Source organism: Aquila chrysaetos, chromosome 8 (genome assembly GCF_900496995.4).
Source record: "Aquila chrysaetos chrysaetos chromosome 8, bAquChr1.4, whole genome shotgun sequence".
NCBI classification, from domain to species: Eukaryota; Metazoa; Chordata; class Aves; order Accipitriformes; family Accipitridae; genus Aquila; species Aquila chrysaetos.
In genome coordinates, this window is record NC_044011.1 from 35,443,121 (window position 1) to 35,457,935 (window position 14,815).

The window sequence follows — 14,815 nt, forward strand, 5'->3', positions numbered from 1 at the left end:
TCTGAACAACAACTCAAGCTAGTTTCAAACAGTCTACCTCAGGACCTAATGCTGTAGGTAGCCCTGAGCAATGGAATTGCACAGGCGAGGCTCGGTGCCACACTGACAGTTATCTGAATGCAGGGGCCCAAGCTGTTTTCTCTCCATCAGGGCACCACACTGCGCCGTGCAAGAACTGCTGAGCTTGTTGCCAGCAACCTCTGGTATCTTCACAATGTATACATACTTTAAATGACTACACCAGTTTCAAAACAGGACTTGGAGCACTTGTGAAAATATTTATTTTATGCCTAAAAATTACCATAGTCCACACTAATAAAAATTACAGGTTGGTATTGATGTAATTATTTTTTAATACAAAATCTAGCAGGTAGTCAGCTGGCCTTACCATACTTCATTTGGGCCCAATGCTGGCACTTTCACTGCAGGTGAAAAAGCTGAAAATATTTATCCACTGCTAAAAACTGCGGTAAACAAATTTGAGAATTAATGCAATTAATATTTTATCACCTATGTTTGGTGTGCAATTGAAACAAAGAAGCAGGATGTAGCCACTGTTAGGCTTTTTATGTCACCTCAAGATTAGACTCATATACTATTATAGGGAGCTGCATCTTAAAATTCATGTTCTGTAGCAATTCCTCTTCACATCATCTTCAAGGAGCTGATGTTACAGGATCCCCTTATTGGTATTTATGGGTGTTTACTGGTCTTCAGAAGGGAATTAACCCAAAATCACCTCTTTCCTGTGTACCAAACTGGTACAGGTAGAATCAGACAGGTCATCTGGAGTCAGATTCTGCTCATAAGCAAAGAAGTGAGGAGACAGTGGATTGTTTGTAGTGGCTCCCACTATTCTTAGGTTGCCTCTTTAATGGGAGAAGTGTTTGGTGAATAAAAGGAGAGGTGGAAAGGGAATGCAGAGATGAAAAGAGTCAGACCTAGGATAACTACAGACAGGGCCGTGAAGAGATGCAGTGGGAAGTGCCTGCCTGTCGTCGAACACTTTGTCAGGACTATAGCACCAAAGTGCACCAGGCCTTGAACATCCTCCGCAGCCCGTAACCACAGATGGAAAAATTGGATTTTCTGAAAACAGCAATAAATTTAGAGAAAGTCCAGTTATCTGCTCTCTCTACTTGTATTTAAGTACTCCGTAAGTCCTCTGAATAACCCTAAAATTTCCTTTCTACAGCTGTTCTGCAGGGAATGTTACAGGCAACTTGCTCATGTAAGGCAGCAGAACTGGCTGAAGAAACATACTCAGGTAAGAAATAGGTGATCATTGGTGCAGTGCTAGCATTCTTACTATTCCAAGAAGCGAGACACTCAACATTAAAAACTTCTCTGAGAAAGTGATGACAGATGCCAAGATTTAGTAATATGCAGACACACTCTCTCTCTGATCTTGTTCTTGGCCATCAAAACCAATTCCGCGTAGTCCTACAGCACAAGAGTGCTGATAACTGACACTCCTCATTCATGGATTTTTCAGTGGGGTTGTGCACTTGCAAATAGCAAGTGCTACAGCAGCTTTTACAGCCTGGAAGGTCAGGATCACCCTTTATGCCAGCATACTGTCAAGTGTTAGGCCAGGCAATAAGAAGAAAATAGATTTACTATTCAGTATCTGACTCTAAGAAATCAAAGACTCCTGTGAACCAGAGATCCAACAGGATCAGCTGGAGATCAGTTAACAGCTACCTGATATTTCAATTCAGTTCAGAAAACAGTACAAACTTAAAAAAAAAGCTTCTCAAATTAGTGAGGACAAAGTGGTCACCATCATAGCAAGAGAAATACTGTCACTGAAATAGCTTTTGGTTTTGTTAAAAGAAAAAAAAATAATAATAAAACCAGAAAAGTCAATAAAATTGCCAAAATAAGTATCTGTAATTACCAAGATCAAAAACCAGTGCCTTTTTATTAAACATGAACTTTTGTTCTGCCTTCCATAATACGTAAATACTGCTGACAATTGGTTTGTGAGGCACTTGCTACAATAAAATGTAATTGTATCATGAGAGAAAGGTGACAATCAGGAGATCATGAAAAAATTACATATTCTCACTGGTGGTTAATTAGCCATGCAAAACCCCCTCAAACAGATATTCTCTTCTATTAGGAATGATTACTATGCAGGCCTACAGATGTCAATACCACAGTCATTCAAATACTTCTTTCCCTACTAATTGAAGGTTGTAAAGCTCTGGTGCCAAGGTTTTGCTTCCAAAGAGCTAATTTATGACTAGAAGGATATTTTATGTCTTCAGTTGCAGCAGCTACAAAACTCAGCAAATCAGAACCATCTGTGCACTGATACTTGAATCACCATTCATCTAGCAGCCTATCAGTCACATTAGTTTGCATCCTGCATTCTTGGCTCACATACACTTGTGATGGTCCAAAGTTCACCAGAAATATTAAAAATGAATGGTACCCTGACCCTGCCTTATTGCACACGCATCAGAGACAGAAACGGGGCTTTTGCATACGGGGAGTTTCAAGGCAGAGGTATGATGGGACTGACATTTCACAGCAAGTCCAGTAAGACTGCTAATTACCTCAATCTCTACTTATTAAAACACAGTTTTATTAACTGTACAATTTCAGACTTAAAAGTACAAAAGGAAAATGTAACACGATAGCTGTCAGTTTTAAAATTCTGTGTTAGTGCATCACATACCACTGCATACCAATAACACAGTTAAACCCCAGAATAATACCTCCTCCACATTAGTGGCTGCAGGAGTATAAAGGCAAACGACAAAGAGCAGTTTGAAAGCAAGAAAATGAATTAAATGCTTTCACTAATAAAGGTAAGTTTGCTTTTAATCTGGAACGAAGGAAAAACCTGGCACTCAGGCTTGTCTTCAAGATGTTAGTGAACAAAGTCCTTTACTTCCCCATTATCCTGAAAGTAAATCATTCTCCACAGAGCTACTGCTTTGAAGTGAAAGGCTGTAGGTCAAAAGGACTCATGACAGTTCTTCCTCCTTAAGGGTTGACATCCCACTTTTTAGCAAAGCCAGGGGAAACAGGAAGTAACAAACATGGTGTATTTAAGGCAAAAGAACTGCTGTGTCAGTCTCGTTTTGAGATCTTAAACCATTTCCTCTTCTACAAAAGAAATGGCAACAATCAAGCAGGAGATGTCAGAAATAATCCCAGAACTGTCTTTCTTACTTTTGACACTTTAGCAGCACAGTGAGTTCGTGTGCAGGCTGCAGCGGAAAATTCCAGAGGGCCATCGTAGCGAGTTCCACTTGACTCTAGTCCATCCAGCAGGATTTTCTTGAGCACTTGATACTTTGGCTTCTCATCATAAGCTAAGCCATAAACACATGCCAAAAACTTGGATATTTCACCTGTGGAGCATATTTTAATGTAAATTTCACTTGCTGTAGACCTAGAACTTCAGAAAGAATTTAATTCCAAAATGGATGCCAATCCTACACTGCCAAACAAGATGACACCATTTCAGCTGAAGACACACTCAAAACACAGAACTGACACTATCTTGTCTTTTTGAGATGAGAAAAGGAAAAGATAGACTTGGATAAACAAGCTAACCCTTAAGTGCTATGTCTTGTTATGCACATGCACTAATTCATATAGTACCGAAAGCTAGCTAAGTATAAAAATTAATCAAAATAATTTACCGACAAATATTGATAGTTCTGTATAAAATAGAAGTATTTTATATTTGATAGATCATAATACCCCTTTAAATATTAACTACTCTCAACAACACTATTTTAATCTGCATAGATATTACACTTTGAATGCTTTGGAAAAAAGCTACCTTTTTTTTTTATACTTCTACTACTTGGACATATTGTTTTTGAGATTACATCCTAGAGCAGTCTAACAGCAGCATTATTTTGCTATCGTTATCAAGCAGTTCTAGAAACAGGGAAACCACTGAATGGGCAGAAATAATGCCATTAGGAAAAACATATGGGGGGGATCAAACTTTTATTTCAGTTGAAGACCCAAGTGTATCCTAAAACTGGAGTACTACACCAGATATTAGCATCTGATAAAATCCCAGAAGTAAAGATTTATTAAATATGTATACACATCATGAATATATTTTATGTAATACACGATGCATTCCAATAATTCCAATACAGAAATGCTATGAAAATAAGTGAATAAATCAAAATAGATACTGACCTTTGAAGAAAATTTGGTGTTTTCCCTGGGTTACTTTTGTATTTCAGTGAAAGAAGAAACATATGACAAGATAAACTGTCCATTCACTTGCTTTTTCAAATTCTGAATACTAAGCAATAAACCTTTTGTAGACAGTTGCTTACTATTTCCATACTAAGAGCTACTTCTGTTTCTAAGATAGTCACTGCTTCCTAACACCTTGGATTACATATGGCTAAGATCCCTTATGTCACTCTATGGCATACATCACAGATGAGACTGATTAAGATTTTTATACTACCACACACTGGGGTTGAAAATTTAGCCCTCAATGTCCATTTCATCTGCTTCGTACTTGTTTATGGGATAATGCAGGAAAGTAGCAGAAAAAGAGTTCCTGCAATAAAAGCATTAAGCATCCCAAGTATCCTGTATCAGTAATCATCAAGAGTAATTTCATTTATTGCAGAGTGACCAGCATTCAACAGCATCCAGAATTTACCTTCTTCCTCTGCAGTAAAGAAGCCTTTGAGCTAAAAATGCTTAAAATATAATAAGCTTGTACATGAAGGGCCTGATCCAGTTCCACTGAATTCAGAAATATTAGTTCAATTAAACTGCACCCTGAATTAACGAGTGTGACATAATCTAACAATGAGTATTACGTAACTACTGCGTTATCAGCTAAACACAGATACTGCAGGCTGAATTCTTCTGTTGGATACGTATGCGTAAGAGTGGTTCACGCAGGCTTGATTTCAAGGGCTTGATTCAAGGATGACTTCTGCTTGCACACTACAGTTTGCCCTAAGACCAGAGCCCAGTAATACTGCATGGACTCAGGCCTAGTCCTTTGCACTTGCCTTAAGGTGCAAAACTTAGCAATTGCATTTAAGATTTTAAACCGAAGACTTTGTTAAATTTGTGTTACTTTTACTTATCTTCTGCTTCCCCAAATAGAGTAAGACATTCAAGTATTTTTTGTAACAGGCTAAAGAACTATATGGTACATAGTGCAAGTACACTTACTACAGCTGCTTCCAGAAGAATCCCATTCCATCACTGAATCTGGGAGCTCATCCATAAGCCTGAAACAACATGAGAGTGCAACAATTTAATGTGGTTTTGGAGCAGGTAATTCTTCATTTGGGATTTCGGAAGACAGCAAGTCTCAATTCCAAAGGGAGTGGACCTCCGGGATAGCTAATGATTCACAGTACTGCTTTTAAAACAAAATCTCCTCTTACCAGCTATATTTTTAACTCTTTGGAGACTGCTGATTTCACCAAGACCAGGCTTACAGCTAAGACTGCGCTTTAACATTAAGTTTTTCTTTGCGGATGTTTTAAGCTTTCTAGAAAGAAAAAGAAAAATCCTTTGAGCTGAAATGGCTTGTTCTGATTTCAGCTTAATGATTAATACTTGTATTTTGGAATTTAAGAAGCAGTTCTGGTCTGCCTACTAGTCATTTAGCATCAGGCTCTTTCTGCCACATAGCTCACGGGCAGCTGGGTGATGGCTGTCAAAATTACAAGCAGGCATGGCAGGGACAAAAGGGGAGAGGGAGGTTAAACGACCTTAAGTCCCATGCACTTCATAAACTGAAGGGCAGGGTCACAGATGTACTTTCTATCTATCCAGACACAGAAATAGCAAAGGACACTGGAGCTTAGAATCAATCATACCCTAAAAACAGATGAAGTATCACCAGCTCATCTTTGTGCAGACATGAACCAGGATGATCTCCTAGCACCTGTAGGAACCTGCAGCTGCACAAGCCCCCTTGCCCCGAGTAAGTGAAATCTGTTAGTTCAGTCTAGCTGTTAATACTGTTAAAGGATCCCTTTTGTTTGTTTGTTTAAAGGAGCCATAAAGCTCCACCAATAAGTAACGGGGTGTGTTCTCAAATGCATAAAGTTGGGGTACATAAGCTAATACCTTCAATTCAGTAATCTGTTGTTTAGTATCAGAAATAGGGGTTTCAATTTTGGGGAAATGAAACAAACATAAACATTTTCTGTAACCTAGCTTAAATTCCAATTCAAATGGAGCCTCTCCTCCAATTATGGAATGGCACTAACATTTCTAAACTCAAATATACCAGCAGTCCTTAAATATCCCCTTACCAATGCCGAAAGCTTTGGCACAGTTGCCTCATTGCCCCAGTGTTACTGGGAGGAAAGACTAAGAACTTGTAGTGAAAGGGTGAGGGGATGAGACAATTTATGAACAGAGTTGGAGGTGCTGCTCGGGCTCCTGCCTTTCAACTGCACCCCACCATCCAGGCCCAGCCCCTTCTTCCTCAGCATCACACAGACTCTGCAGCAAAGGACTGGCACGCTTAGCAGTGATTCAACTGTGCTGCTTAATGTACTAACTAACCTGTAGGCAACTGGATACACACATATATCCAGATGTCTGTTTCTGGCCTTTGAAAACAGTATAGGCACTGAAAATTAAGATAAATAAAAGGGGATGACCTGACCAAGTTACTTAATACCAAGAACATAATTCATTAGACTAACTGGATATTTCTGATAAATAGAATCCATATAATTTTCTGTACATTTCCCTCAAAGCATCTGTTTGCTTGGCATCCTGAAAATGCTAGCAATCTAAGGGTTAACCGCAAGGGAAGAATTAGTGAAGCAGCTTGATTGATTAAATTGATTTAACATTGAATTGTATAAGTGTTACCTTGCAGGGGGTTGTGTAATGATCAGAACTTCTAAAGGAGAAATATTAAACATAACATACGATGTCAACATTTACAGATGCAATCTGTATTATCCACAGTCTGCAGGCTAACCTTTTTCTCTGTTGAGAGCCAATGCCACACTGAATTTGCAGATTGATTTCTGTGGATCAGCTATCCCTATTGTGTACCTCTGTTGTGACTTGCCCTACTTAAAAGTTTGCTGCCTTCTCCAATTGTGATGTTACATTTATGGGTAACTACTTTTCTGTATAGTCTTCTACAGCCTACACTGTACCACATGCAATTAACTCTCTCAAGTCCCAACCGTGAAAGCAGAGAAAGAAAACACTAATGCACTTGGTTCCTTTAGTAAGCTCTAAATGAGTCATGCTGGGAAAAAGGAAAGATTTTAATCAAGTTCCTTAGTATTCTGGTATTTAATTGTTTTTAATGGCAGTAGGCTTATATAACATTAAAAACCTACATAAAGACATCTGAAAAACAGTATCATATATAAAGTTAAATAAATTGAATGCATGTGTGGAAAAACTTCCAAGAGATGTTTGTATTATAGTCTCTACAAAGCACCCATGAAGTTTAATGGAAACACACAACAACCTTCTATACATGCAATCAGGCCTGCACTAATTCACAAATGTTTTCTTTAAAAAGGAGTATTAAAAAAATACACAGCAGACAAAATGACTGTGTACTGTGCATTTGAATTTATCATCTCGGTACAGCAGTACACACATAAACATGTGGAAGAGGGTATCCATGCACATAGAATCCACATCTTTAACTGCTTCTTTCTTAAGGAAAATTGTTTTAGCTTTCTCATAATGTGTTACTCTACAGCATGTAAAGCTGTCTTTTTCAGACCTGTTTTGTTAAGTGATGAGGGCATTGCAGGGTTCTAGGGTGGTATGCGCGTATACATGTGTACATGCGTGTTGTTTTATTTTTACTTTGTTTTCGCAGTCTGGACAGCTACAGGGTCCTTCAGGTTCTGTTCCCAGGGTAGCTTCCCACATAACCATTGCAGCATGCAGTAGCCAAGGATTTCAAGGTCACCTCGTCTGGATGGGGCTAAAACATGGGGAAGGAGGGGGGAAGAGGAAAAAAAAAAAAAAAAAAGAATAAGAACCTCTTCTTAGGAAATAGAAAAGACTTTGATTGAACTAGTGTTGATGAAATATGAAAAAGCCAAATGGGCAAAGTGTTTTGTTTATTCAGCTGTATTAGACCTAAAACGCCCCGGCATTTGGCCACAGTCCACAGACAGGCAGTGACTTGTTACTGTTGAAGTAAGGGTCAGTTTCCTCACCTCCTCCAACTTCATCCTTCCTCAGTCTGGCCTGTCACATGGACTTGATCCCCATGGCCTCTGACATGATCCAGACAGCCCATAACTGAGTACCAACACTTTCTCAAAGAGCCAAGCAGTAAAACAAAGAAATAAATGTCTGCTGCTAAATTGCTAACACATGTTCCAGGAAGTCCATGGGGTCCACATTGGTCATGCAGGGACCCTGTGAGTGCAGACTAAACACTGATGGCCTTTCCTGTTCTCCTACAGAGCTATTTGAACTTGGAAGATATGACAAAACTGCCATCTAGTGTACATTTACACACCAAAGTTGTCTGCTTACAAGTACTGTGAACTGTTTGTTTAGAGAGTTGTAGCATAGGCTAAAATATACTTGGTGTTTAGCAAGTCCTGTGTAAACTTACCACTATTGCTTCCAAAAAGGAAGTTATTTCAGGAACATTTTATTCTCACTCTGCACACCCCAGATACACTAACTACAGAATACAAATACAGTACATAATTCAATCACAAATTAAGCCCATCCCCAACCATCTTCTATGCAGAAAAATGGGTAACTGAAATTAATCTATAGATTGACTTTTCCAAGAGAAAGGGGGAGGGGGGAAAGTGCAATACTAATAGAATTGCTATTGCTTGCTGCTATTCAGAGGAAACCAAACTTGAAAAAAACTGAACAAGCAGGATTGCTGTAATATTTCTTCGTACACATTTGACTTGCAGCCTATAGTTTGCAAGTCGAAACCAAATGGAAGCTGCAAAACCAGAAACTGTTAATTGTGATTAAAGACAGACAGGTGTAGAAGTTAAATTTATGCTTTTCCAAAATGAATTTGCACTTTCCAGAAAGGAAAGAAGATTTCAGATTTGTTTGGTACTTTTTGTTTAGCCTAAAGCCTAGTAGTTGAGCACTGTGCTGTTAATCCAGCTGTAAACAGATACCATATTTTATGGGCCTTCATTAAATAAATTCCAGAAAGTCACTCAGCAAACTTATTTTTTAATTTAAAGAGTCATCTGCTAAAAGCTACGGTGCCAACACATCATAACTGTTTCTTGTTACCATACACACTTTATTGTAAAAGCAGAAGATCAGTTCTTATACATTCTCTATCTTAACTGCTATTAGACTATGGGATTATTAAAGGCCCTTCTATCTAACAGAATGCTACACTATCCCTTGGGTGTCATTTATCTTCTGCACTAGATTCAGCAACATCCTAATGCAAGACTTGGCTCTCATATTAAAATAAAAACACAATCTCTACCACTTGCTGTTCTGTAGTGATTTCTTCAGCCATAAATCTCCTGTTAACTGTGGAACAATTCCATTCATACACATGTGTTCACAACTCCTTTTTCCATTATGGCAATTCCAGATTATAACCATATAAGCCAGCATTTTTGATTGCAGATCCTCTAATTTTCACACAATGCTTTTCTGGCACCTGCTTGTGTAAGATGGGCTACAGAAAGTGGCCTTTGGAGAAAAACTGTCAAAATTACAATAGACCACTTTTTTCCACTGAGGGACTAATTGATATGAATCTGTAAATAATGCTAAGTCAATTAGATTTCAGAAGCTAACCTAAGATAACTTGTTTTCTGACAAAGCAGTCCCCAAAGAGTAAAGTTTACTTCGCAGTTAACAGTTTGGCCATGACTAATTACCTTCTTGCTCACATGCCAATCTTGAGCCATTTTCTGACTAACACTAGGCCAAAACCATCACAAATAGGGAGACGTGTGCAAGTAAGACGTTACTAGTACCTTCCTAAAGCCACAGTAGTCAGCTAGGGAAAAAAAAAGGTATGTGTAACTAAGCCATACATCACTAAAAAATAAAAGGGGAAATGTTATACAGAGAGATGGTAAACTCCCATATCACTTTATCTCTCAGGTCACTGCAAGTGTTACTACATAAAGATATTTACATGTGTTTTTTTCATAGAACCACGTGAAAACGTCAATGTTTGATTATTTGATTGTACTATCTTATTCTTTCTCTCTGCTCCTTTGTCAGCTTGGTATTAGAGATGCTAACTTCCACAACTTTTTTAATCATTTAGATCCTTATAAAAAAAAGTATTCACTAACTAATCTTTAATGAATTAATATGATCTATGAACAATGGAATAATTAGGGTTTCACCCCAAATAAAGCACTAGTACATAAGTTTCAACTACATGTTTACTTGCAAAAATAAATCTGCTAATACAACTGGAGATTCCAAGAATTCTTGGTAAACATCAACTGACAGAAGTCAATCTGCGTTCATTTTAAATCTGATAGCCATGCAAAAATAAAATTATTCTGCTTGATAACTGTTACAAGAGTATACATTCAAAATAGTACTTATTTAAATCAAATTCTCTTACTTCTCTGTAGACTAAAGACTTGTTGGGTTTTTTTTTTCTTTCTTTTTAATAGATATTTGATTTCTGCTTTTCTATTAACCAGGATTTTTTTAATTATTATTTTAGTCTCATATGAAATACTATTTAACGGGAACACATTGGTGATATTTTATTTCACAGTATTTTTATATTTTAATTTTTTAATTTGAAGATTTAACACCTGATTCTGTCCTCACTCCTGCCAAAATAAATGAGGAACAACTCCACTGAAGTTAATGAATTAACAACCATGTCAATGAAATCAGAGTCAGGCCATAACAAGTTTAATGTACACCACAAACATATACTCAAACATGAAGACACAGGGTTCAATGATAACTCAGAACAACGTAACTGAAGCAATTCACCCTGAGAAGAAAATGTACTATGTATCTCTGTATACTGGATTTGGCAGCTACCTGAGCCCTAATTTATATTCAGATTACTATTTCAAAATAGGTCATAAATGATATCACACTGGCCACAATATGCTCTCAAAACTACACTGCTCCCAAGAACTCATCTGAAACCCACATAAAAATGGGAGTTTTCCTCTATGGCCCTTATTAAGCTAACTTTCTCAAGCCTTTTGTAAAGATCTAGGAGGCTAACAAGTGACAGATGAAATGTTCTTCTATTATGTTTAATTAGCACTGTTACATTATAATTTCACCATTAGCATTTCTTTAGATTGGAAGGTTTTCATAAAAAGGATCATTTTAGTTGCTCATATTGCATCTGCATGCAGTGGAACCTCCAATTCTCACTGGCATTACAGCATACAAATTCATGTTAATTCACAAACAAATATAACTCACAGCCATTAATCCAAAAGCCCATAAAGGAAAGGAGTGTTAACATGACCACAGAGAAATATAATTATGTTAAAAATGTATCATCACAATGTTTTAATAAATGAACTAAAAGTGATATAACTTCTTAACTCAAGGTTGAGATGATAAAAAACCAGACAAATACAAGACTTGTCAAAAATCTGCCTACATTAGGGGCAGGAGAAAGGAAAAGACCAAAAAAAAAACTAATAATGAAGTATTGCTTCCCCAAGGTACTGGTCAGTCTGAGGAGTTCACTTCAGCAGGACAGTGACTAACTGGATAGAGCGGGTGGCTACAGAGAAAAGGTTAGATAAATATAGTTAAATTAATTATAAATTTTAATGCTTGGAGGCCATTCTGTACAGAGTTATCCAGTCTCAGGCAGGGCAACTGCCAGCAGGGGCCAGGAACAATCTCTCCTCCTCTCATGTACAGTTCTGCACTGTTAGCTTGGCATGTTGCTGAAGTACTCACTGACAATAACCACCACCACAGAATGCTGGAAAGAAAAATCCAGCGCAAACATGGTGTCACCACGACTGGACTACAACTCTTCCAGAGAACTCAGTCTGGGACATGGCAATGAGTGACTTTTCCTGTGCCAGCTATGGTCTCTCTCCTCAACTCGGATCCTACAGCTATACACTCAACTGGTCATATGGCTGAGCAGCACAAAACATACTGCAGAGCTGGCAGGAGTTCCTGCAGTTGTTCACAGGGAGGATACAACCGCAACTCCCCAGCACTGACCTCGCCTTGGGCAGTCACAGAGATGCCACGCTGACAATATCAGCCTCACAGTCCTGAAGGCTCATGTCCTCTCAAAGGCAGCCTCGAACCTGGAGACCAGCCCGCACATCAGCACTGTCGGTCACGGGATGCAGTCCCAGCACAGTAGTTGAATAACTCACTTCAAGACCCACAAAAGCAGGAACACCTCTGCCGCTGTCCTGCCACGGCCAAGCTCATGAGCACACTGTGAGCCAGCAGGCCAGAAGTTCCCAAACTGTGATCCTCAAACCTCTTCAAAATAGCAGAGCCGGCCCAGACAATCACAACAGCCTAATGTGCAGACATGTGCACAGCAACCTCCAAACAAGCAGTTACACATATCCACTGACCAGCAAGATCTAACTGCAGAGCCTCCTCGTTTTCATGCTTGCTCTGCTCCATCCGTAATAGAAGAGTGTAGCCAGCAGCAAAATTCTCCTCTAAACATGGACAGAGAGTGAATAATCATCAGGACTGGTAGAATGGGATGTGCTGAAAAGAAGGCGGCTGGGGTCCTTATTTGATGGGGAGAAGTTTATGTAGTGGGAAGGCTGGAAGATGCAAGGGAACTTCACCACAAGATCTGGGTGGGAGATAAAATGGTGGTGGCAAGAGGTGCAGGTACCTGGTCGGAAGTAAAAGGTTCCAAGCTTGCAGTAAGGAGAACGTGTGGCAGGAGAGTAGGGACAGGAAGTTTTACTCTTCTTTCACATCTGTGTGGCAGAAAAAAAAAAAAAAATCATAAAGGTAAGGGGCTGGCAAGCAGCTGTGAGACTCACTAATTTTTTGAATTCCTGGCGTAGAGAATGAGAGCCAAAATTAAACAGCCAATTCCCAGCCACACTCATCAGTTGTGCTAGAAAGTTGTGATGCTCATCATATTATTTTTGCTGCTTCTGGACATTGTTGGCAGGACAGAATAAGCTTACAGAGGTGGTTATAGGAACCTATTCAATCTTCTCCTTGCTAAAGCCTGACTCTTCTTTCGCTTACAATGACTTCCTGCTCCCTCTTCTGCTGGGTACACATGTCTAATCCAACACTCTAACTAAGGCATCTTTTTATTTATTTCACACTGCAAAGTTCCACCCATTTTTCACCAGATCAGTTATATTTGCCTTTTATTTTTAGGATTTAAAATTTGTCCTGCACACAGTCTTTGGGAAACACATACCAAACTGCAGCAAATCAATAATTCATTTGACCGACAAAAAAATCCAGCAGTCTCCCTCTGAATCCTAACTACACATGGACAGATGCCAAACAAACCTCTTGATCCAGAGCCATTTAGAGCTCTGTTCTCTGGAAGCCATGTGGGCTCAGAAAGAATATGTTCCCAGGCATAGGTGTTTATATTCTTGCACATCCTTCCTCACAAAATGAACCCTGCATATATTCTAGTCGACCCCTGCATGTAAAAGAAAAGGAAAAATGGACCAGCATTGAGCTATGTTTTTAATATCAAACAGCAACAGTTCTGTCAGACCAGCGGGGAAAGTACGAACAAGAACTGCAGAGCTTTCCCTACAATCAGCCCGATGCCTGCATTGCCCTGTACAAACACAGAGTACAGGCATTCAGATGGACCTCAAGGAGCGCATGTTGCAATAACCCAATGTGAGGGGCACAAAGAAAGAACTGGCTAAAATATGGCATCAAACATAGCTGCAACTGCCTTCCCCAACACAGAAGATGAAAATAAATAAACACACTTTTGCTCAATGAAACCAGCTCAGACAACACTTACTCACCAGCTACAAAAAAGCGACAACCAGTGGGCCTAATTGAGGCAAATGTCATTAGACATTCTACTTATCCTTAAGCTTGTCAAAAGTCACTACTACTGTCTTAAGCGGCTTTTACTATTCCAGATGTAGATAGAAGTTCTGCAAGGATTTCAGTAGGCCCTCTACCCAACGCGAGGTGGCAAAACTGCTAATAGTTGCTGTGAAATGTTGTTAAAAGGAAGAGAGTCATCTTGAAATCTATGGCAAACACAAATATGTGCTGGAGGGAATTCAACATAGACAGTTCATACTCTTATGTTCATCAATGATAGCAAATTAAAACTGGTCTTACGCACTCAATGCACAGGACCAGAGTATTTAAAAAAAACTCAATACGTTAAGCGCAGTATATCTCCAGAGAAATTAGGTATTGACTGCATGCCTCAGTGAGTAGAAAATCTACAAAAATCCATAGGAGGCATTGATCCAAATATTACTTTTTAACACTAACTATGTAACAACTTTTTAAATGTATACTGGGTGCAGATATAATTCTCTTTAATTATCAATCAACAAACAAAAATGTAGTACTGTTTATACAGTATGGTCTTTAAAAATGAATACAATGAATACACTCAAATACTACTCTAAAACTAACAATGCAGTTGTGCCACATGAAATTTGCATCAAAATAAAAAGGTTTTAAGTTTAAAAAACCCACATGCTGGTTGCAATGAGATCCAGCCACCAAATACAGGAGTGCTGATGATGTGGGTCAGATCTTGTGGCAAAGTCCAACTTGGGCCCTGACTTGGTTCAAAGTGAACTCTAGACATAGATAGCGGATGTAACTGAGGTTGCAACGAATATTTGCGAACACCTGCCAAGTCTGGAAGCCC

General features: G+C 38.8%; 1 protein-coding gene across 5 annotated transcripts in view; it reads right to left on the bottom strand.

The window, feature by feature from the left end:
* The window catches only part of VRK2 (VRK serine/threonine kinase 2), a 46,532-nt gene that overhangs the window by 5,306 nt on the left and 26,411 nt on the right, over window positions 1-14,815 (bottom strand). For 3 of the 5 annotated variants that reach the window (XM_030021925.2, XM_030021927.2, XM_041125128.1), the window contains 4 exons: window positions 7,825-7,945; window positions 5,188-5,246; window positions 4,180-4,212; window positions 3,187-3,368 (listed from right to left, as the gene is read on the bottom strand). In XM_030021925.2, the coding sequence (XP_029877785.1) occupies window positions 3,187-3,368; window positions 4,180-4,212; window positions 5,188-5,246; window positions 7,825-7,945 (395 nt within the window). The remainder of the gene's footprint in view (window positions 1-3,186; window positions 3,369-4,179; window positions 4,213-5,187; window positions 5,247-7,824; window positions 7,946-14,815) is intronic. The other 2 variants (XM_030021926.2, XM_030021928.2) reach the window with 1 other exon arrangement.